This window comes from Acomys russatus, chromosome 2 (assembly GCF_903995435.1).
Source record: "Acomys russatus chromosome 2, mAcoRus1.1, whole genome shotgun sequence".
Classification (NCBI taxonomy): domain Eukaryota; kingdom Metazoa; phylum Chordata; class Mammalia; order Rodentia; family Muridae; genus Acomys; species Acomys russatus.
Window position 1 is genome coordinate 54,885,517 of NC_067138.1, and position 23,325 is coordinate 54,908,841.

At 47.5% G+C, this 23,325-nt stretch overlaps 1 protein-coding gene across 1 annotated transcript in view; it reads left to right on the forward strand.

Moving 5' to 3' along the window:
* Nucleotides 1–1,242: 1,242 nt before the first annotated feature.
* The window catches only part of Gabrr2 (gamma-aminobutyric acid type A receptor subunit rho2), a 38,999-nt gene continuing 16,916 nt past the window's right edge, over nt 1,243–23,325 (forward strand). Inside the window, exons 1-3 of the mRNA XM_051161278.1 lie at nt 1,243–1,864; nt 11,854–11,960; nt 20,870–20,928. Coding sequence (XP_051017235.1) covers nt 1,677–1,864; nt 11,854–11,960; nt 20,870–20,928 — 354 coding nt within the window. The 5' untranslated portion in view covers nt 1,243–1,676. The remainder of the gene's footprint in view (nt 1,865–11,853; nt 11,961–20,869; nt 20,929–23,325) is intronic.

The window sequence follows — 23,325 nt, forward strand, 5'->3', positions numbered from 1 at the left end:
CCTCTGCTTCTCAAGGACTGGGCTATGCCCCACCTTTAATCTTAACTACAAATAGTTCTGTATTGCCTGTTTAGAAAGACCAACTATGTTTCAAAAAGTTATGACTGACCATCTTGCAAGCCCACCTTTGTCTCAAAGGTTATTATAACTACCTGTTGTTATCACTACCTTGTCATGGACAACTTGTTATGCTGCTCCTGGAACTCGGCCTATTTGCCTGCCAAATCTCCCATTTCAAAACCCCCTCCCCGAGTTTTAAAAAAAAAACCAAACCCTTATCTTGCCATGTCTAGCGCTAGTCTCTTGAACCCTGTGTTACACTAAGAAATCTGCCGCAACATATTTAATATTAGGAAAGAAGTTTATTATGAAAGCAGGAGGGGAGAGAGGAGAGGGCGAGATGTGTGCAGGGGAGAGAAACCGAGGCAGGCAGAGAGAGAGAGTGCAGTGAGAGGTTGGCTCTTTATATCTGATGCTGGTGTGCAGCGGAAGTGCCTCTAGCACACACTTGGCAGAAGGCGATGATGTCAGAGTCTGCTAAGCAACCTAGAGGCAGGCTAGTGGATCTGCTTGTGAACTAACACCCTGCCTAAGGGGGAAGCAGCCAGTATAAATGAATTTTTAAAAATCTGCTCTAATTAAGATTTGGCCATGATAATTTGTGTCAGTGGTCTTTCTTCTGGAGTCTTTGGGATTAACATATTCTTGCACCATCCTCTTTGGCTATTTGATTTCCTGACCCACCTGATTCAGATTAGGAAGCCTTACAAAATAAGATGTGTCATTTCATTCCTCTTTCCTGCTTCTAATTCTTTCCTCCTCACATAATAAAAGTTCATTTTTGTTTCTTTCCACCTAACCTCCGTCCTCAGATCTGTTTCTTCCACGTTAAGCTCTTTGTGGCTAGCACACAGTTACCAAGCTTTAAGGAATTAAAAAATACACCTAAGCATACAGCAGGTTAAACATGACCGCATATATCTCTATACTTCAAGTGTGCACAATTCCATTTCAAGGATAGAAGTCCAGCCAATTGATGATGTCTGACTTCACACAGTTCAGGGTCAAAGAGAAATTTTAGGGCTCATCATAGGAAAACAAGGTTATATAAGCATGCCTTTTCTCTTTACATGCTATTCTTCAAATTTAAAATACATGCCTTTGGGTATTTTTTTGGGGTGGGGCGGTGGGTAGATAGCTGAGGTAAAAGCAGCCATGCCCAGCCATGTAGCATAGTCTCTTAAGTCAAATGACCCTGGAGAAGCATCAGTGTTTTTTCTTAGCGTTCCCCAAACACATGCAAATCCACTCGAGATCAAAGCCGCCTTGCTGCTGGATGTGACAGACTGGTTTTATGCAGCCAGAGAGATGGATTAATGATCTCAGCAAAAAGCTGGCATGTTCAAGAGATTTAAAATATTTTTTTTTTTATATAACAGCCTTAGCCAAAGCTGTTCTAGGGTTCAGAGGAACCCTAGTTCCCAGAGAGGACAGACTCCTTAACTAATGGCCAATCTCTAAGCAGAGGGGAGGACAAAGCCTCCTCATGCTCAGGGGTAGGGGTGGGGGGATAGAGAAGCACCGGTACCTATTACTGGGCTGGGAAACTCAGCCTTGCCAACCATGCCCTCACAGCCCCTCCAAGAAGCACTGCCAGAGCCCTGGGGACAAGATCCATGGTTAACTCACAGAGCATCTTCCCCGTTGAAGGTCCCTGCACAGCTTCCTATTGCATCATAGACGTCCGCAGAATGCCTTGTTTTATGAGACTTGTTTTGTTTCTGCTTTGCCTGGTGGCTCTTGTGGAGAGCAGAAAGCCCAGGAGGAAGAGATGGACTGGGCAGCTGGAACCTTCCAAGCCAAGGTAGGCTTGCTGGGTGAGGCGGGTATTTCCAGTAGGTTTCCTCAGAAGGGCTAGAAGCTACCTTCTTAAATGTCCTATTAGAATGCCCCAGCTAGCAGGACTGTCAGCTTCCCAAAATGCTAACATCCCACCACAGCGCTGAGCACAGGTCTGAGCTATAGGAAGTCTTGATTCTGACAACCGTGTCCTCAAGAGCATTTTGGTAGATGACTCTTTACCAAGCTTTAAATTATTTAAATTATTCTTTAAATTATTTAAATTATTTAACAGGGAAGAACTTGATCATATTAATGGGCTTTGTGTTACTGTTTTGAATTCTATAGAAAGTGTTAGGTTGCCAGCAGTACATGTGTACTGACAGAATTTGCACTGAAAATTGTATTAAAATGTGATTTGGACAGATGTACAGAACTTGATCCCCCAAGCTGAAAGCATAAGGGCTGCTGGGCATGGAGAAGAGCAGTCAGGCATAAATATCCTGTGTGACATGCTTTGCACCTTGTTCCTCCGGGTGTTCTCTCTGACAATGAGTACTTTTGAATATAATCGAATAGGGTTTTCGTTGGTTAGTTCGTTTATTTGCAGGGCTGAGTGTGTGAGGCAAATTGTCTAGGTCAGTAGTCTTCAAATAGTTTTGGCCATGTAATATTACAGGTAACGGTTTCTGGAAACTGTACCTCTTCTCTCTCTCTCTCTCCCTCCCTCCCTCTCTTTTTCTCTCTCCCTTCTCTCTCTCTTTACACACACACACACACACACACACACACACACACACACACATGCGTGGGTGCAATATTGTAGATAGGCACACTAGTTTAAGCTTTGGCTACTTCCTTATTTTCAGAAAGAAGCTAACAGTAAGCATTATAATCAACTTGTAGCTCTTCAGTGGAGACTGCCACTCGGGAAACTCGGATCTCTCTGAGGCTTTGTCCTACTCTGCCAGAAAGCACACTCCAAATTGATCTTGGTTTTGTTTCCAGGAGTACAGGCCTGAGTCAGGAAGAGACCTAAGAAACCACCTGGTCCAGTCACACTTCTGAGCCCTGATTTTGGGAAACGTGGTCAGGTGTTGTGTGAAAAGGAGATACAGGGTCAAAGGATGCTGGGAAACCCTGGCTGCCGCTGCTGCAGACCAGCTCCGGGAACAGTGAAGAGGAGAGAAGAAAAGTCTTGGTGGAACTGTGGTAGGGAAAGTTGACCAGGTGGTGAACAGCTGGTTAAGGGAAACCAGCCATTGGGGAATGACTAGCTGTTGAGGAGACGTTGAGGAATGGAGGAAAAATACCCAGAGCCCCAGGCATATGCGGTACAAACTGAAGGTTTTCAAGCCCAGAACCTTATTTTCTGTCTCTCTTACAAGCTTACTGTTCCCTTGTTTTTCTGTCTCTCTTCTTGCTTATTGTTACCCACTTTTCTATCTCTCTTCTTTCTTGCTGTTACTCACTTTTCTGTGCCTGTCACTTGCTTGCTGTCTGCCTGTTTCTCCTTGGGCCAACCCCAGTATTTTATTTAAGTGAAGCTTAATTTTTTTTTCATTACAGATTACATCATAAATTTTCTGATCTTTTATAATCAATAGGGCATTCAAAAATCAACAAAGCAAGAAAACAGTCTGACAAGGAAATACAAAAAGTTCTGTATAATGTACAATAAAGCACACAGCAAAAATCACTTTCCAAGCAATGGTCAGCATAACCTGATTATTATTTCTTAAACAATATTCAGGAAAGTTTAATCATAAATTTCCCCAGGACTAAAGCCATTATGTTTACATAGTTGTCATAGCTACATAGCTTGAGCTAAATGTTCTCTAATAAAGAAAAAACTTGACTTACACCCAGTCCCAAACCAAAAAGTGTGCTATTCAAGCCTAGACTAACTGCTAAGAGGTCCTTTATTGTAAAATATCTGTAAAGCATGATGTTCCAAGCCCACTTTCTATTGCTCTCAGAATAGATTTTAAAGAAGCTTTTCTACAGGTAACAGTATCTAGCCAGGCACATAGCTTCCTTACATGCAGTTTCTGCATGTAAGAGCCAAAATTTCTTATCATTGTCTCAAGCCCTTGGCCAGATTGCCTCTTTCAACATTGTCTGTGGGAAAAAGTTTTCCTGGTATGAATTTCCTTAGGGCTGAGAAATAAAGAGAAAAAGACAGTTTTAGGAGAAAAGGCAGATTTTTAGATAAAATTACACCAGGACCATCCATATTTAATATTTAAGGGCAATGGTGATCAGCCAGAGATCTTTGGAACTTTGTTAAGTAAGGCCTCAACAGCTGTTCTGGGTGTCTAGAGATCATGGTGGACAGTCGGAGGTCTCTGGACCTTTGTCAAGCAAAGCCTCTACAACTTGTCCTCATGTCTGTGACACCTGGCATGAGTCTTTTCTTCCCTTTTTTTCTTCCTTCCTTCCTTCCTTTCTTCCTTTCTTTTTGGCTTTTCGAGACAGGGTTTCTCCATGTAGCCTTGTCTATCCTGGACTCACTTTATAGACCAGGCTGGCCTCAAACTCACAAAGATCTGCCTGCCTCTGCCTCCCGAGTACAGGGATTAAATGTTTGCATCACCACTCCCAGCTGGCATGAGCCATTTTCAATAGATGTCTTCATAATAGAGTTCTAGAGTATTCTTGATTCAAATGGGCATTGTGAACTTTGAAGAGCACAGTGTTTATTCAAAGTGATAGAACAACTGCTAACTTGTGGGACTCTCTCCCACTGGGAGCATGCTGGGAAGCAGGCTCATTTTACAAATGTATGAATGCCTCAGGGGTGTGAGTTCACTCATAATAAAGGAAAAGAACTGCAGGAAATTGTCCGTCCCCCCCTCCACCGCCCCCGGAGAATGGTGGCCATACTCTAGGACCCCAGCCACAGCAGCCTGGCTATCACAACTTCCACCTGACACTGTGTGGGCGCTGGGGAAGCTTGATACTGACACTCAGGTGAGGACCATCTCTTAACATTTGTCCCATGGAGGAGTTAATAAGAGAAAAGATGACACACAACCAAAGGGTGTGCGCTCACTGAAACATGGCTGGCGAGATGGTAGGAAGCGCAGCACAGGGTCTTTTCTGGATCTCTCCAGACATGCATGTGTCAGACCACCATGGAGCTAGGTCTCCTCAGAGGTGGGGCATGTCAGTCATGCTTCCAACACTTTAGATTTCAAGTTTTCATTATGCAGGAGTTACATTATACTGCCAAGTAGCAAAATATGACCTGACCCCTTCGTTCTTCGCCTTGGGACCCTTCTTGGAAGTCTTGCTCACACACAAACATATACACTCATTCATACACACGTACCACCCAAGTGGTTCTTGTCACAAACACACAGGGTGCATGGTCTCCCTCACATAGTCACACACCATACACATGTTACTATACATACAATCACATGCCACCGTCTAACCTGCCAGCCTTCCGGCATCTGCTGGCGAGCTTCTCATACAAAACAGCCATTCTGCCCAGTAGGGGCGTTTTAAGACCTGCTACTCGCTTTCTGGCCTTTGGTGTTCCCCTGTGTTGAACTGATGCCAAGGGAGTCTGCTGCACCTCTCACCCAGCACTTCCTTTTTCTTCCTGTCTTTCTGCATTTTACCTCAGCCCACCCCTCCCTGGCCCCCTCCTTCCTCGTCGCTTCCCTTTCCTGTCTGCAGAGGTCTAGCTCCGGCCATGGGTCTGTTTTCTCCAGTCTCTGAGCCTGAGCTTCGTTGACGCTTTCCTTTCCCGACTGCGGTCTCTCAGGGACCCATCTGTGGCTGTCCCTCTGTTGGTTTTTCAGCACGGTTCTGGCTGGCTGATCCACGGTCAGCCCCTTCTGCTCCCCAAGTCACTCTTGCCCCATGACAAGGAAGTTGAGAGGCAAGAGAAGCCACTCTCTGGCCGTGCATTCCACCCCCCACCCCCCCCCCCCATCTTGCTGAGCCTCCGTTTTTCCAACCGAGGAAGGGGTTTGAGGATCTGGCGAGGAGTGGCTAAGGTTCACAGTTCACAGTTCACAGTTCAGTGCCTGCGTGGAGCAGTGCTGCCTGTGAGAACGGGTGTGACCATTCCTGTTGCTAGGGAATCACTGGAGGTCCAGAGCTCTACTAACCGCCTTCCATGGGCAGAGCTACCCCCTGACAGGCATGGTGAGCACTCCCCCTTTTTTCGTTTCATAAAAGGCCGGGCTTGAGGTCAACAGTTCTGACCTCCTACCATAAGGGTGGGTGGGGCTCAGATGTCTGGGGTTAAGGTCTACACCTGATCAAAGATGAGTGGAGAAGTCGCCCTCATAACTATCTCAGGCCCAGAGGACTTTAATGACTCCAGTTATCTAACAATTAGTCCCTTAAAAGAAAGAAAGAAAAAAAAATCCAGTCCAAAGCGGTGGCTGTCTCTGACATGAGCTCTAATGCCAGCTTTCTGATCACTTCCCCCGGCAGGACTGCTGTGCCAGGCCTCAGGGGAAGATGACATGCTCAGTCCTGATGTGACCTGAGGAGCTGGGGTGGATGGAAAAGTGGGGGCGGGGCTCCCATTTTCTGAGGAGTGGGGGAGGGGAGAGGGGGGTAAAGGGAAGGAGGATGGGGCTGGGAGGAGAGGAGGGGTGGGGCTACGACCAGGATGTAAACTGAATTTTTAAAATGAATTAATTAAAAAAAAATCTGAACCTCAATGGCAACGGATTTAAACCTGCTGTGTGCTGTTGGAGTGACGGCATTCTGTGACTTCCGGTTCGCTAATGCTCCCCCAGATAGATGTGGAAAGTGTGCTGACAGGAAAGGATTTGCGCCTGTGGGACAGAGGGCGCAGTTAATGTCTTGTGATCAGCTAAGCCCTCTGAGCTCCATCCCGCTGCGGTCTTTGCAGGCGATCTGCTTATGATAGCTGCTCTGCTAAGGTGACCCTGGTCCTGGGACAAAGGACAGAGCAGAGCTGCGGCTGCAGAAGGAAAGACATTGATGAAGATATTTCCAGTAGAGAAAGTGGGAGCAAAGAGAAGTCCAATAGCTGTGTGGTGTGGTTTTTTTGTTTTTGTTTTTTGGGGGTTTTGGTTTTTTTGGTTTTTGTTTGTCTTGTCCTCTTGACACAAGCTGGAGTTATCTAGGAAGAGAGAACCCCAACTGAGAAAATGCCTCCATCAGATTTGCCTGTTGGCAAGTCTGTGGGGGCATTTTTTTGATTAATGATGGATTAAGTTAGAGTGTGCAGCCCACTGTGGGCAGTGCCACCCCTGGGCAGGTGGTCCTGGCTATAAGCAAGCAGGCTGAACAAGCCATAAAGAGCCAGTCAGTAAGAAACGCAGCTCCATGGCCTCTGCATCAGCTTCCGCCTCGAGGCTGCAGCTTGACTTCCTGCCCTGACTTCCCTTTGTGACGAACTACTAACTCTAAGGAATAACCCCTCTCTTCCCAAGTTGTTACTGCTTAAGGTGCTTATCACATCAATAGCAAACCAAGACAGTAGTTCAAAGAGTGACAGTGCAAAAAGGGCCGTGTGCACCAACCCAGGGACCCTGCCTGCAGAGAACCCAGACCCCCTGCTCAGCCCTAGCCAAGGGGCAGCTCATTCTCCATGGTTGTGGGGAGAGCAGGGACTGCCTCTGACATGAAGTCTGATACTCCCGATTTCATCACTTCCCCTTGGTGGGGAGGCCCTGCAGGCACACAGAGGAAGGGAAAGCAGGCTATCTGGATGAGACCTGATAGGATGTGGTCATATGGTGAGAGAGGAGGTCCCCTTCTGTCAGAGGTCTAGGGGAGGGGAATAGGGCGGAAGAGGGAGGAAGGGTAGAAATGGGAAGATAAGAGTGAGGGGATAACAATTGGGATGTAATCTGAATAAAAAAACATATATACATATGTGTGTGAATATGTGTGTGTGTGTGTGTGTGTGTGTGTGTGTGTGTGTATAGCCATGTTATATAGCACAAGCCTTTGTGGTTCATTTGTATAGTTCAGACTTTCTTGAGCATGCTCTGTTACCTATAGGTCCACATACAATTTCATGCATTGCTGTCTCATTGTCATCTTTTGTTGTTTTTGTTTTTTTGAGATAGGGGCTCACCAAGTAAATCTGGCTGTCCTAGAATTCACTATGCAAGCCAAGCTGGTCTTGAACTCACAGAGATCCTCCTGCCTCTGCCTCCCAAGTACTGGGATTAAAAGTGTGCAGCACCATTCCTGATTTCAGTAGTATCTCAAATCTTTACCTAGAGGTGTGTGTTTTAGTATTACCACCACAGTGAGCCATGGGTCACCTTCATACACTGCAGAGTGCTGCTATGTCTGTGCCAGCTTTAGACTGTGTGGGGGAGGGTCCCAGCCTGTTATTTTCACATGCTAAATATCCAGTCTTTCCTATCTCTGGCTGCTGGACCAGGCCTGGTCCCACAGACTCCTGGGAGTGTGGAAGTCCCTCCAGGACCCCTGCGTATGACTGCTCGTGCCCAGGGGAAGTGGACAGGGCCCAGGTTCTGTGTCTAGCTCTACTAGAGGAAAGCTAAGTGGGCTTTTCTTCTTGCTACGCTCTTCTATGATGGAGCTTTTGTCTAAAGGCAAAGCTAGTCACCTCACCCTCCCCTGTCTGCTTAACACCATCTATTGCTTTTCCATCGCCTTTGATTAGGCAGCACTTCCCTGTGACTCTTAAGGCTCTGACTGCACTTGAGCTTGCATATGCCTGCAGCCCTATTTTCTGCCATCCCTATGGCTGGCCCTTTCCCTTTTCATCGAACACCCACTCAGTCTATAGCTGAGGGTGTGGGTCCTGTACCAAGTGCCTCTCTGGCACCCAACGGGGGGGATATGAAGTTAGGCTATTGGATGGAAGGATGGGGATGCCGTGACAGTGCAATCTCCGGCATGGGGACCGTGGCAAAGAGATTGCTAAGAGGGAGAAGGAGTGCTGGGACATGGCCTTGGTGACACTGGAAGGAGGGGTGGGCGGGAGGTAGAGGGAGGCAGCAGTGCTAAGGTAGAGACTGAGCACACTAAGGGGTAGCAGAACCCAAGTGCTTTATCAGAGCCCTCCCCTGCCTCTGTGCTACAGCGCAGCAGGGCCAGGGCCTGAGGCTAGGCACTGCTGCCGATAGCCGAGAAGACAGCAGCATACGGAGTCCAGCTCTTAGGAGAAATAGTACTGGCTTATTTATCTGGGGTGAAGAAAAAAATTGAGGCCAAAAGTACTTGGGTTGGGGGAAGCAAAAGCACTTTATACGGTACTGTTATGGCGCATGCCACTGTATTCATCCAAACCTTTAGAATGGCGGACACCAGAGTGAGCCCTGGGGTTAGCGTGGACTGAAGCGGCAGTGATGTGGGCTCATCAGTGGTCCAGAGGTCCTGCTGTGGGGTGGGATGTGGCTAATGGAAACTGTATTCAGAGAGGAGCCCAAAGCTGGCTCAGAAAAGTAAACTCTTTATTGTTTTATACAAGGAAAAGAAGGACTATTACACACGTCTGTGGCGGCCACTTCCGGTAAAGGCTGATGAAATGCAACGTGGGGAGGGCTGGCCTTCGGCTTTTGGTTCAGAGTGGGAGAAATGGCTCATGGGAATGAGCGGTGGCAGAGGGAGGAGCTGGGGCCTAGCAGCAGGGGTTGAGGGTAGCGTTCTAGGGCTCTGGGTCAAGGAGGGGGGTCAGACACCTCCGTGAGTCCCAGAACCTCACAGTCCAAGAAAGCGTAAACAGGAAAGGGTCTTGCTGAAGACAGAGTGAAAAGACTTGGTGGTGGGTCAGGGGGGAACCAGATGGACTGAGCCAGATTGGTGGCTGCCATGTTAGAGGTGTCCCATGCCCATGCCTGTCTCTCCTGACTCACCCTGCCCTTTCCTCTTTAAAGATTTTGCCATAGCTCATCCCAATTGTTTTCCTGCCAAACCATCTCTCTCCTTTCTTTACCCCGTTTTGTAGTTTTATGGCACTCAGCACTCCCTGACATGACATCCTTTATCCATCGGCGTGTTAATTGTCGCCTCCTCAGCTAGGTTACAGGCCCATGAGGCAGAGTGGCTGCTCCCAGAAATATGTCAAGCAAGTGAACTTGATTCCAGGCACTGGGGGACTACCAGATGGCTGTCCGTGTGGATGCTGACACCCCGAGGTTGAAGGAGAAACAGGTGGAATCAGAGCCCTCACTGAAGTGAGAGAACAAACCGGGAGGTCTGGGGCTGTGAGACGGACAGGAGCAGCCACCAAAGAGGCCCTAAGCTAGAGGCTGCAGCTTATAAAGGACTGTGTGTGGGTCAGGGTCTGCCACCCCTAAAGTGGCAACTGAGTTAATAATAAAACCTGTGATCGTGAACAAATTGTCTATTCTGTCCAAGCTGGTAGCCACAAGCCATGCGTTGACCTTGAGCATTTACACATGGCTAGCATGAGAGAGAAACTGGATAGTAATTGTACTAAATTCTATCAAAGCTGTAGGTGGCTGCCTATTTCTAATGGCAACTTCACAGGTGTGCAAAGCTTTGATGTCCCCCTTTGTTAGACTGTCTGTGCAGAGGTGGTAGAGGACAAAAGTTAAGACAGGCATCTCCGAGGTCAGAGGAGAGGGAACATGCCAGTTTTCCTTTGTAGTCTAAACAGGAAACACGATTTTTCTTCTCCTAAAAGTGAGGCAGGAACATGAGGGTAAAATGAAAGTATGAAAAAGGGGTGTTGAGCACTTAGAACGGAAGTGTCTCATTGTTTTTACAACCCCAGAAACCCCACAGGCCCTGAGAAGACCTGGCTCTCTTCACGTGTTAGTCACATCACCTCTTAAGCCACATAGTCAGCTCCAACCTGCATCCGGGCATCTCTGGAAATTGCCAATGGCAGCACCAGAGTAATCTTGCTGGTTTTCAAGTTCCACTCACCCAGCTCCCACCAGGGCTTTAGAAAGTCCTGGCACTTTTGCCTCCTCAGATCTCCCCAGTCCCCCAGGCAGCAGTGTGACAGCTCTCCAGGTGTGGTTAAGTCCCAGAGCCACCAACAGGAAGTGATAGTTTGTAATCACTGAGGTGTCATAGGATTTTCAGATGTTACATTGAAGCGATGGTCCTCAGTGTGGCTGTGTGGGAATCAGTTAATGTGGGGCCCTTCCAGGGATGCAGGTTTAAGTGATCTGGGTTGTGGCTAAACACCAGGATTTCTGAAAGCTCCTGGGGGCGGAGGGCGGTATCCTAATGTACAGTTAAGACCAAGAATCATCTAGTTTAAAAACAACTTAGGCCAAATGTGCTAGAATCTACTTAAATTCATTCTAGAAGCTGGCGGGGCATCCTTCATAACAATCAATGGGCTAATGCTTCACAATATTCTGGGTCTGAATGTTCTAGGCTGTATGGTTATGGTGACAAAATTAATCTAGCTAGCTATTGAACTAGCTAGGTGTGTGTGTGTGTGTGTGTGTGTGTGTGTGTACAGATCTGTCCCCTGGACTTATGGGAGCGCACCAGGGTTAGCTGGGGAAAGCAGTGTTTCAGAGCTTTGACAATGCTTGTGTCTCACACCATTATTTATTACAAACCGTACTGTAACACACGAATCTCACTGTGCAGCCCTGACTGTCCTGGAACAAACTCTGCAGACCAGGCTGGCCTCAAACCTCACAGAGATCCACTTGCCTCTGCCTCCTGAGTTCTGGGATTAAAGGTGTGTGTCACCAAGCCACCATGCTCAGCTTTGAGAGAAAAAAAAAATTTTTTTTTTAAAGAAAAAAACTTCATAATTTTCACCATCCCTCAACTTAACTATTTTCATCCTCTTGTAACTAACTAAGACCTTGCTGGGTAGAAAAATATTCTGCTGCAGAAGATAGATGCTCCCAGAAATGTTTCAGAAGGACCTGTCCTTGGGTGGGCATCCTTGTGAGAGTGTAGGTGGTGTGGACATTGCTTTAGCCTTCTCCCTCCTTGTGTGTGCTGGAGAAAAGTCACCTGCAGGGAGTCATCCGTCCAATCGGTCTCTGCCTGTGCCTTGCTGAGCCTTGGAAAAACATCTTTGTTTCTTTGTAGCCACTTGTATAAAAAGAACCTGGATGTAACCAAAATCGGGACAGGAAAACCTCCGCCCCTGCTCAGAGTGGACGACCATGACTTCACCATGAGGCCAGCCTTTGGAGGTAAGAGGGCATCCTCCCCTAACGGTTGGGCCCCAGCCACCTTGTCTCCCTGTCTCCAGAGCTGCCACGCTAAGGTACAGTCTGCACCATTTTCTTAGCCACAGCTTGCTGAGTGAGATAAACTCTCTAAGGAGAGAAGCTGTCAAAGAGCATGAATCTTACTCAGGAGAAGGCTCCACACCCATTTCCTGTTACATCACGCGGGAGGCGCAGCTGGACTCCAACATTTACGTTTTGTAGAGCGTCCACATCCAGGCCATGGCAGCTGGGGAAGGAGGCCTGCCGGGTTCGACTAAAACTCAGGAGGAGGTTCACCTGTTGGAATGCAAGACACAAAGAAGGAGAGCAAGTCTGACTGATCAAGCTCTCAAATTTTATTAGTCAGGCAGCAGTATTTATAAGTCAGAAGGCAGGGAAGCATATCGCTATAGCAACCCAGCTGCATGCTTTTCTCAAAGCACAGGGAATTCCAGGCAGGGTCATAATGTCCTGCCACAGAGGGCATCTGGCTCCATCTTTGTCTAGTCTAACTGCTAAACCATAACAGGGTTGCTCCATCTCTATCTGTCTTTAGTCTAACTGCCGACCTACAACAGGGACAGCTAGTTTCTGGTGAAAGGCAAGCTCTGGGAAAAACAGAGACTTAAAGGTGTAGACTCTGACAAGATGGCTGAACATTGGCCATATGGCCTATTGTCCCCAACAGCATGTCTGATAAGGAACGAGACGAGTTGGATACACAGGCTGTCTCAGATAGCCCTAGCCATATGCCTGTGAGGAAACTGAGGCCCACAGCACTTCAGAGATCAGCCTCAGCCATGACGAACCCAGGCGGGCTACTTCTTTCCTTCTTACCTCTGCCTTCTCATCTCCTCAGGACCTGGGCCAGGGATGACCTTGACCCCCATCCACATTTTTTTTGGCGGCGGGGGGGGGGGGGGGGGCGGGGAGCCATAGGATATCCTCAGGTAGGCCACCAATCTCTTCTGAGCCGCTGTTTGCTCCTTTATGAAGTGGGAACAGTGGGCTGGAGAGATGGCTCAGTAGGTAAGAGCACCGCCTGCTCTTCCAAAGGTCCTGAGTTCAATCTCCAGCGACCACATGGTGGCTCACAGCCATCTATTATGTAATGTAATGTGATGTGATGCCCTCTTCTGGCCTGAAGGTATACATGCAGGCAGAACACTGTATGCATAATAAATAAATAAATCTTTGAAGTGGGAACAGTAATCAACACATGAGAGTTCTGTCCAGATAACAGGATAATATATACAAAGCTCTTGACACACACATGTTCATTCACGTCTTTGCAGAAAGTCCTTTACAGGACAGGCCTTTACAGTTCAGCTGTGTTAGGTGGACCAGAGATTCATTCTAGGAGAGAGGTTGAGTCAGCTGCCTTGGAGGACAGCTGGCTGTGGGAATAGAAAATGTCGGCTGAGTCAGGGTCTTATGATCTTGAAAGGAGACTCACAGGAAGTTGTGTCATGGGGACCACAGAGGAAAAGGCTGACAAGAAAGGAAAAAGAACCTAGGCAGTGTCTCCCAGCATCAAGGCAGGTTCAGGGGATGCAGGGGCACACAGGCTGAGTGCTAATAGCAACAAAAGGCAATGGCTACTGCGGCATGGACCACTCACGTCTGAGGTCTCCTTACATAGTCCAGTGGGTGCTGGGGATTGAACTTGGGTCCTCTGGGAGAGACATACATGCTCTCAACCACCGAGCCATCTATCTCTCCAGCCGCTGGAATTTTCCTCTATTGCCTAGATTTGGAATTAACTAGGCCTTCTTCTAGCCTCTGGTTGCATCTGTGGGTGCACCTGCCATCACTGTGTTACATCTTTTATTTGTTCTAAGCTCTGGAGAAAGGAACTTCATCAGCCATCCCTACACTGTGGCTGCCCTGCTCAGGGCTTGTTGTAGCAGACAACATTAGCATGGAATGTTGAGTTTATTGGTCAGTGGGTGAAGCTGTGTGGACCTGGGAGGCGCTAGAGACAGGTGAGGACTTACTCGTTAAGCTGCACATTCATTTATCCTTTTCTCCTGTTTTCTTCCCCTTCCTCCATCCTCCTCCTCCTCTTTTCTTCCTCTTCCTCCTTCTCCCCTCCCTCCCTCCAAGCTGGGACTGAAACCAGGGTTCCCCATGTGCTAACTGCATGGTCTACTATAAAATAATATTCTAGAGCCATGATTTATTTATTTATTTTTAACAATCTGACACCCAAACCATCAAGTTAGGACACTCAATAAGAAATTGTTATTACAATTTTGTTTTTCATTTTAACTGATTTTATTAGTTTGAGAACATGTCGTCATAAAAAGAGGCTCTGTAAAAGGTGCCTGAAGAATTCTTTGCCCATGGACATCCCTCCATGATTTCTGTATTCACTTGATGTGGCAACTTCTTTATAGGTGACCCAGGGTATCACAGACACTCCGTTTCCATTTCCATGGTAACTAGAAACACACACTACTATACTAGCAATGCTTGGGAGTAGCCCATAGCATTTTGCTACTGGGCCTCCCTGCTGTGTTCTATGTATGGTCTCAATCCTGCGTCTGCCCACTCTGCTGGGGAAAGCACACACTCCTACAGCAGCCTTGGAGCGCAGGCCCAGGTGACAACCCAGAGCCATGTTGGGTATATCCAGGCACCGTAGGTGGTACTAGCATGGAGAGCCCACTTCATTGGGAACCAGATTTTCAGTGTGGCTCCTCAGTAACCTGAACACCAGTGCCAGGAGGTTGGGAGACAGTCTTTCCTCTAGCATGGATCAAGCCCTCAGTAGGTCCACCCCCTGTTTAGTCACCTGGAGGTGACACCAGGAGGAGTAAGGTACAGGCTTGTCCTCTAGGCAAGCGAGCCCTGCCAGGGGGACAGTGGCATGCTACCGTTACTGCTCATGAGAACAGCCTGCTACTCTTTATTCACCGCTTGAAAAGGCCAGTGATTTAAGGGCAAACTATTGGGCCACAAAAAGGATGCATTGAGAAACTAACAAAAGCCAGGAGGCCGTTGCCAAAGATGACTGTCTGGGGTGTCAGCTATGTGTAGAGGCATTGTAGGGAGGAACAGAGGAGGAGGTGGTCATGGGCAGGACTTGGAGACTCCTAGGTGATACAACAGTGGCCTAGAAGGGGATGTTGCCTTAGTGACATTTATCTGGGCATGAAAAGGAGGGAAGCGGTTACACAAGATTAGGTCAAGCCAACCTGACCCAAAGGTTTACAGCAGCAAGCGGGCAGGCACAATATAAGGACAGAGATCCAGCCTTTTCATTCTGTTTTCATCACACATCAAGCACTTTTACAGGCCCAATGGGAGAATTGGTGCTTTCTGCAAAATAGCCCTGTCTCTGAACAGTAGTGTAAGTAGTCGTTACCACCATAGTGGGCAAGCTGAAGGCCTTGTCAGCACAGCTAGTGGGCAACTGGAGATGACTGGCAACTGTGTAGCCTCCAAAATCTGTGCTTTTAAATCATGACTAAAAGAAGACAGTCTAGGTCTTTCTGCAGAGCATCAAAAGTAAGGTACCTACCTAGTCGACAGATGAGAAAGCTGAACCTCAGAGAACTCTCTGTGCCCACGGCCACACTAAAGCCGACAATTAAGACAAAAACTCATCCAGACAGCATGACAATGTAACTGTTTGTTTTAAAATTTGATATTGCATAGTTTTTTTTTTTTTTAAATCTGTTTCCCAGAATAAGGATAATCCAGCTTCTCCATCTATATCATACAAACACTCGAGTACACATGCACTCATGTGTGTGTGTGCAAATACACGAACCCTACACCTCTCCACAGAGGTGGCAGGATGTTTCCCTCCTGTCCCCCTTACCAGATGATCACAACACGGGGATGTTGGTGGGCAGGGCCAGGACAGACTTAAGCAGTTAGCATCTTGTAGGTGACATGTAGGATAGTGGGGAAGTGAGAGGAGGCGAGAGGAGATGCAAGGCCAGAAAGGGAACTGAGTAAAAGAAATGGCTCTCCATTCTATCTGGAGCGTGTTAGATCATATAAGTCCAGAAGGGACCTATTAGCATCCATGGGCTTGTCTTCCACTCTCTGGTTTTGGTTATTCAGATGTTTTCTTGAGTGCAGTCAGGTACCTGGTGGCACTAACATTTCTGGTAGCTTTAACTCACTCTCAGACACTGGGATGGCTCATCTTAGCTGTCAACTTGACCACCTCTGGAATCAACTCATGCCCACACACTGGATCGTTTGAGGTGTGAGGTGGGCCACACCTTATGGGAGCACCCACATAAACATGGGAGGAGGGAGCTTTTGCTTTCTGCCTGCTTTCTCTTACTCTTGCTGGCAAGTTCATCCATGCTGCGTTGTAGGCATGCCTTTACTGGTATCAGAACTTATTTCTTTGGAATTCCAATACAGACTGAAGACCGGCTGAGACATCCAGCCTCGTGGACTGAACAACTACCAGACTCTTGGCCTTTTCTTCAGGGGACAGCCATTGTTGGACTAGCAGGACCACAACTTGTAAACGACTCTCATAAATTCCCTCTTAAAGTGCATAGATTCATTCTGTTGGTTCCATTTCTCTAGAGAACCCTGACTAATACAGAGTGTGGTGACAGGATTGCTGCGACAGGCCTGACCATGGATTTTTGGAGGAGGGCTCAAGGGGTTGAAAGCTGTAAGCAGGAGCTCAGAAGACAGAAGTGCTGAGAGAAATGTGAACTGTGGAGGCCCAGCTCAAGAAGTTTCAGATGGGAAGAGTATTAGCAACTGGGCTTATTTTGACAAAGAATGTGGCTGCTTTTTGCCCTTGTCCTAGAAATTTGCCTGAAAATTGACAAGATAACGGACTGATTTTTCTTGGCAGAGGAGATTTTAAGGCAGCCTAATCTGGCTCTGTTTTATGCAGGTCTACAATGAAAAAGAACAAACAAGATACACAGAATGTATAGATGGGGGAGAAAAAGAGCTCCAGGAAATGCAATGTTGGGGCTAAAGTTTATGCTGAAGGAGATTAGGAAGGACCCCAGGTGATATGGTAGGGAGTACTACCCTCAGGGCAAGACCCTAACCAGATAACCATGCAATTTGTGAAAGGAAAGGGCTTGAGGAATCTTCTGTTCCCTAGAAGCAACATCAAATCAAAGCTTATGCAACTGTAATTCAAGGAGGGGCCATCTCCAACCCAAGCAGGTAGCTAAACACAGCAGTTTCAGCCATTTCTGGCTTTAGCTTCATGGAGGCTACGTGAGTGTGGTGGTTTGAATAGGTATAGCCCCATAGACTCCTGTGTTTGAATGCTTGGCCTCAGGGAGGAGCCCTATTAGGTTGTGTGGCCTTGTTGGAGTGGGTGTGGCCTTGTTGGAGTAGGTGTGGTCTTGTTGGAGGCTTTGAGGTCATATATGCTCAAGCTACACCCAGTGTGAAACACAGTCTCCATCCGCTACCTGCGGATCAAGATGTAGAACTCTCGGCTCCTCTGGCACCGTGTTTGCCTGCACGCTGCCATGCTTCTTGCCATGATGATAATGGACTAAACTTTGGAAACTATAAGCTAGTCCTAGTGAAATGCTTTCCTTTGTAAGAGTTACTTTGGTCATGGTGTCACTTCACAGCAATGAGCAAAGGGTGGTGGAATCTTCCTCGATATTAAGGAGAGCAGCCGAGACCAGAAGTGTGTCAAGGGGAATCCTTGCATGGAGGCCCGGAGGTGCCTCTGTGACATCTAGATTCTGATAGCGGTTTCATGATGTTGGAGGTGACAAAGCTGTGGGATATCTTTCAGGGAGAGCTAAAGACAGGAGTAGATCCAGCTGAAGAGAGAGAAGTGTGCTGTTGTCAGTGAAGCTGGCAGAGCAAAGTCATCTAAGCCCTTGACATCAGATACGTAGTTTCAGGATTGGAAGTTTGTCCTGATGGGTTTTGGTCTTGCTTTGGTCCAGTAGTTCCTCACTATGGCCCCACTCCCGCCCCCCTTTGGAATGGTAATGTATATGAAGTGTAAGTGTATGTTGGAAGTATGTAATTTGCTTTTTGATTATACAGGAGGTTACAATTAAGAGGTCTCAGAGTCGAGTCTCAGAGGAGTCTCTCGCTTGTAAACTGTGTTGAAAGACTACAGGGACTTTTGAAGGTGCACTAAATGCATTTTCCATTACAATATGGCCAGGAGCCTACGAGAGCCAGGGAATGAAATGTGACAGTTTGCAGACGAATGGTTCCCACAGGCTCATCTATTTCAACGCATGGCCCCCAGTTGGTGGAACTGTTCAGGAAGGATTAGGAGGCGTGGCCTTATTGGAGGGGGTATGTCACTGGGAATGAGCTTTGAGGTTTCAAGGGTGCATCATTCTGTCTTGTGCTTGTGGGTCAGGATATAAGCTCTCAGCTAAACGCCTCAGTGCTGTGCCTGCTTGCCTGTTGCCATGCTCCTTCAGTGATGGTAATGGACTCTAACCTTCTGTACACATGAGCCCCAAATGAAATGTTTCCTTTTATAAGTTGCCTTCGTCGTGGTGCTTTGTCATGGCATTAGAAAGACAGACACTGGCATGGTTTGGAGGCGAGCTGTGCATTGCATTTTGCACATTAAGCTGTACATTAAAGTGAACGTCTCTCTATCCTCACTACTGAGGTGTAGTCTTTAGAGAGGTAGTAGAAAACAGCCCTACCGGTGGCTCTGCACTCTAGTCTCTTTCCGTAGGCCCCAGAAATCATTTAAAGCACCACACACACCCCTGGCTCTGCCCACCCTCCCACCCCCACTCCCTGCAGAACTGACAAATGCTCCCAGGAGAAGTCGATCCTAATACCAAGTCCCCTCTTTGGTGCCTTTTTCCTTCCAGCATTGCCCCCATAAGCCTGCACAACTCTGGTAATTGATGTTTTCACAAAGAAGAGAGCAAGACTGGGACGTAAGTCGGTGGTGGAGTTCTTACCCACCATAGATGAAGTTTGTTCCCAGCACCACTCAGCCTCCTGTTGTTAGCTGTAGAATCCCTTGATTATTTCCAGTGGTAGAGATGGGTTTGTCCAGCATGTAGAAGACAATAAGTTCAATTCTGTAACACACCACACACACACACACACACACACACACAGACAGAGAGAGAGAGAGAGAGAGAGAGAGAGAGAGAGAGAGAGAGAGAGACAGTTCCAACCTTACAAACAAATGCTCAGTTCCTAAGATAAACCTGATTTAAACATGATGTACCATATTTTAAAATTTAGCACCAGGGGACTGGAGCAATTACGCAATGGTTAAGAATATTGGATGTTCTTGCAAAGGACTATGGGTTTGAGTCCTTGTACCCACATGGTAACTTACAACTCTCTGTAAATCCAGTCCCAGGTAACTTGACACCCAGCAAAACACCCATGTAAAAATAAACAAACAAATAAGTGAATAAATAAACCCTAAAGTTTAGTGACGGATGCTGTTGTTGGTTATTAGGAGTTTAGAGTCTACGTTCTGAGTGAGGTTGCCTCATGGCTTTGCTTTTCCATTTTGTTTTGATGTCATAAAATAAATGGTTGTTTTTGGATCTCTCTTTTGGTTTTCATAGGCATTCTTTCTATAACTTCTGGGAGTGGGTATAGAACAGGGCTAATGCCTTCTAAACCACTGGCGCTTTGCTGGTATAGCCATCTGGACCTGTTATTTTCTTTGTGGGACAGTTTTAATTACAGACTCAACTTCACCCGACTCTTGAGAATGACTGTTTGACTATGAATGTAAAGATGTTAAATATGCTTACTAAACCCCAAGTTCTTTTTTTTTTCCTCCTTTTATGTTTTGAATATTATAATATATTCCCTAGTTTTTTATTTCAAAAGAAAAATTGAGACCCGATCCACCTAAGTTACCAAGGATGGCCTCAAAATTCAATCTTCCTGGGGCTGGAAGAATTGGCTCAGCCATTAGGAGCACTGGCTGCTCCAAAGGACCTGGGTTCAATTCCCAGGACCCCCGTGGCAGCTCACAACTGTCTGTAACTGCAGTTCCAGGGGGTCCATGGCACCAAGCATGTATGTGGTGTACATATATATGCATACAGGCAATTCTCATACACATAAAAAAAAAACACGCATTAAAACAAACCCAACCTTCCTGACTTAACTTCCTGACTAGCTGGGATTACAGGCATGCACCACTACATGAATATCAAACTCATTAAAATTTTTTCTACAGTATACATGCATTTTTAAAAAACTGCACAGCTGGGTGTGGTGGCGCACATCTTTAATCCCAGCACTCAGGAGGCAGAGGCAGGTGGATCTTTGTGAGTTCGAGGCCAGCCTGGTTTACAAAGAGTCCAGGACAGCCAAGGCTACACAGAGAGACACTATCTCGAAAAACAAACAAAGGAAAAAAAAAAAAAAAACCCAAAAAACAAACAAACAAAAACCAAAAACCAAAAACCCTGCACAAATTAAGTGCTGAGCTCACTAACCTCTCACTAAATACACTTGCCAATGTAATCTGGCCATAGAATCTCGCCCGATGTGCCTTCACCTTTTGCAGTGCTGTCTCACACTAGACTGAAGCTACCATGGGGCAGAAGTCCAGCTGTATGTTAGCTCCTCTGTAGGAAGGTGATCTAACCAAGATCTCGCTCAGGCACTGGAGCTACACTATTACTTCCATCTACCTTGCAGACTCGGCCTAGTCTGGCTCATAACTGGCCCAGCAAGCACAGTCTAGGACCAGCATGGAGTGCAGACCCAGTCTCTGACCTCAATGATAACTGTGTAGGGACCTTACACATCAACAACTAGCAGGAAACACCCCACATAGACTTCTGAGCCCCCGCGTCACCCCTGAAGCAGCCCTGACTCCACAGGGAAGGTGCCTGGCGGTCTCTCAGCCCCAAGTAAGAAAGACTGCACCTTAATCGGCTGCCTCTGCTCTTCCATAGGCCCTGCCATCCCTGTGGGCGTGGACGTGCAGGTCGAGAGCCTGGACAGCATCTCCGAGGTGGACATGGTAGGTGCTTCCCCAGGCTGGCTTCAGGGAGGGATAACACTGCTGAGCACATTGGTGGTGGTGGTGGGGCCTCTGGGGTGCAGGTTGTAGCTGTGAAAGCTGAAGGTAATCAGATTGGGTCTTGGAAGTTGGCCCAGGACAAGTAAAATCTAGAGCAGGGTTTTTGTTTCCACTGGTAAAATTAGCTGGGGACTGAGGCCTTTGGAAGGCATGCTGCAGGCAATAAAATACAAGAGGCCCAATGAGTCACGCCTGGGGGAGTGCTACACGTGGGCATTTTGATTGAAATCCTTCGGTGCATTGATTTTCCATTCTTGTGTGAACACAGCTTCCCTCTTCCCCCTTCCCCCACCCACCTCACCCTCCAAGTCCATACCCATCTTTTGACTGTCTTGTGGAGGCTCACTCACCTTGAAGGGGGAGCTTGCCCCTCCACGTCCTCTTTGTTCTGTGCCCTGCTCTTTTAGTTTACAAACTTCTGCACATGGCCTTCCTCTGGGTCCTCCCAAGAGCCTTTTTTCTTACCCTTTATGTCTCTGTTAAGATAAAGTTCCTCAGAGTTTCACCTAAGCACCCAGCCCGGGGCTTCTGTTTTTCCTCCGTAACTCACACAATCTAGCTGTGCAATGGATTTATTTAGGAGCTTTTCTTCTCCTCCCCACCGCCCCCCCCCCCCACTCTCCCTGCCCCTCTCCTTCCTTCCTTCCTTTCTTCCTCCCTCCTCCTCTTTCTCTAGCCCCATCCTTGTCCTGTGGTTTTGGCAAGCAAATCCAAGGTCTTGCACCTCTAAGCGGACACCCCACTGAGCTCCCAGCCCTCCCCTGCCTCCAAGTTGACTCACAATAGCACAGCTGAGAAAGTCCAGCTCCCGGCAAGAACATGGTCTAAGGTGGAAGATGAAGGTCTCCAAGATACCACAGCACAATCTGCCGGATCCCTTGGGTAGCCAACAGCTGGGTTCCGCTGGCTCTGGGCTCAGCCTGGCTTCCCTAGACCACAATTGGATGCTGCGTCTGGGGATGATGAGCCATCTGCCCTCCTTCAAGCATGACTTCTGATCAGTATCCTGGGGGAGAAGTGGTATCTTAGTGAGGGTTTCTTTTGCTGTGATAAAACACCATGACCTAAAGCACCGTATGGAGAAAGGGTTTATTCGGCTCACATAGCCCTTCACTGAGGGAAGTCAGGACAGGAACTCAAGACAGGCACCCAGAGGCAGGCACTGAAGCAGAAACCATGGAGAAACACTGCGTACTGGCTTGCTCAACTCGCTTTTTTCCTTTTTTTTTTTTTTTTTTCCTTTCCTTTTTTTTGAAGACAGGCTCTCCCTATGTGGTTCAGGCTGGCTTTATAAAGATCTGCCTGCCTCTGCCTACTGATTGCTGGCATCAAAGGCACATGCCACCATGCCCAGCTTCATCCTGCCCATGGTGGGCACCACCACAATGAGCCAGGCCTTCTACTGTCAATCATCAGTTAAGAACGTGCACTACAGACCTGTCAATAGACCTCATCTGTTGGAGGCATTTTCTCCATTGAAGTTCTTCTTCCAAGATGATTCTGGCTTGTGTCAAGTTGACAGAAAACCAGCCAGGACATGTGGCTTGCCCTGCTTAGAGAGCCCGCAGCCGGTAGGGAAGTAGGATTGCAGCAAAATGAAGTAGCAGGCAGAGACCATCCAAGCTGGCCTCACGCAGTTGGGACCTGAGAATTTGCAATGTGGCACTTACCCCACTCCCTGGGGTCCCTCAGAGCATGCTCTTCAGTGTGTGACCAAAGAGGCTGGTCCCATCCCATTCCTAATTAGCTATTGTTTTTTTTTTAATTTTTAAATTTTATTTTATTAATTTATTTTTATTACATCTCAATGGTTATCCCATCCCTTTCCTCCCTCCCTCCCATTTTCCCCTTACTCCCCTCCCCTATGACTGTGACTGAGGGGGACCTCCTCCACCTTTATATGCTCATAGGGTATCAAGTCTCTTCTTGGTAGCCTGCTATCCTTCCTCTGAGTGCCACCAGGTCTCCCCATCCAGGGGACGTGGTCAAATATGAGGCACCAGAGTACGTGAGAAAGTCATACCCCCCTCTCTACTCAACTGTGGAGAATGCCCTGTCCATTGGCTAGATCTGGGTAGGAGTTTGAAAGTTTCCGGCCTGTATTGTCCTTGGCTGGAGCCATAGTTTGAGCGGGACCCCTGGGCCCAGATCTGCCTATCATAGTGTTCTTCTTGTATAGCTACTGTTTTTTTGGGCATAGAAGAGGAGTTGTGGCAAGTGCTGACACACTGGCAAGTAGATTAGTCTAGGAATAGACTCATGTGGGCCTAATCTTGGGGTCTCCCGCCCCCCCCCTCATTCCTGGAGTGTCTTCTCTACCCACCATTC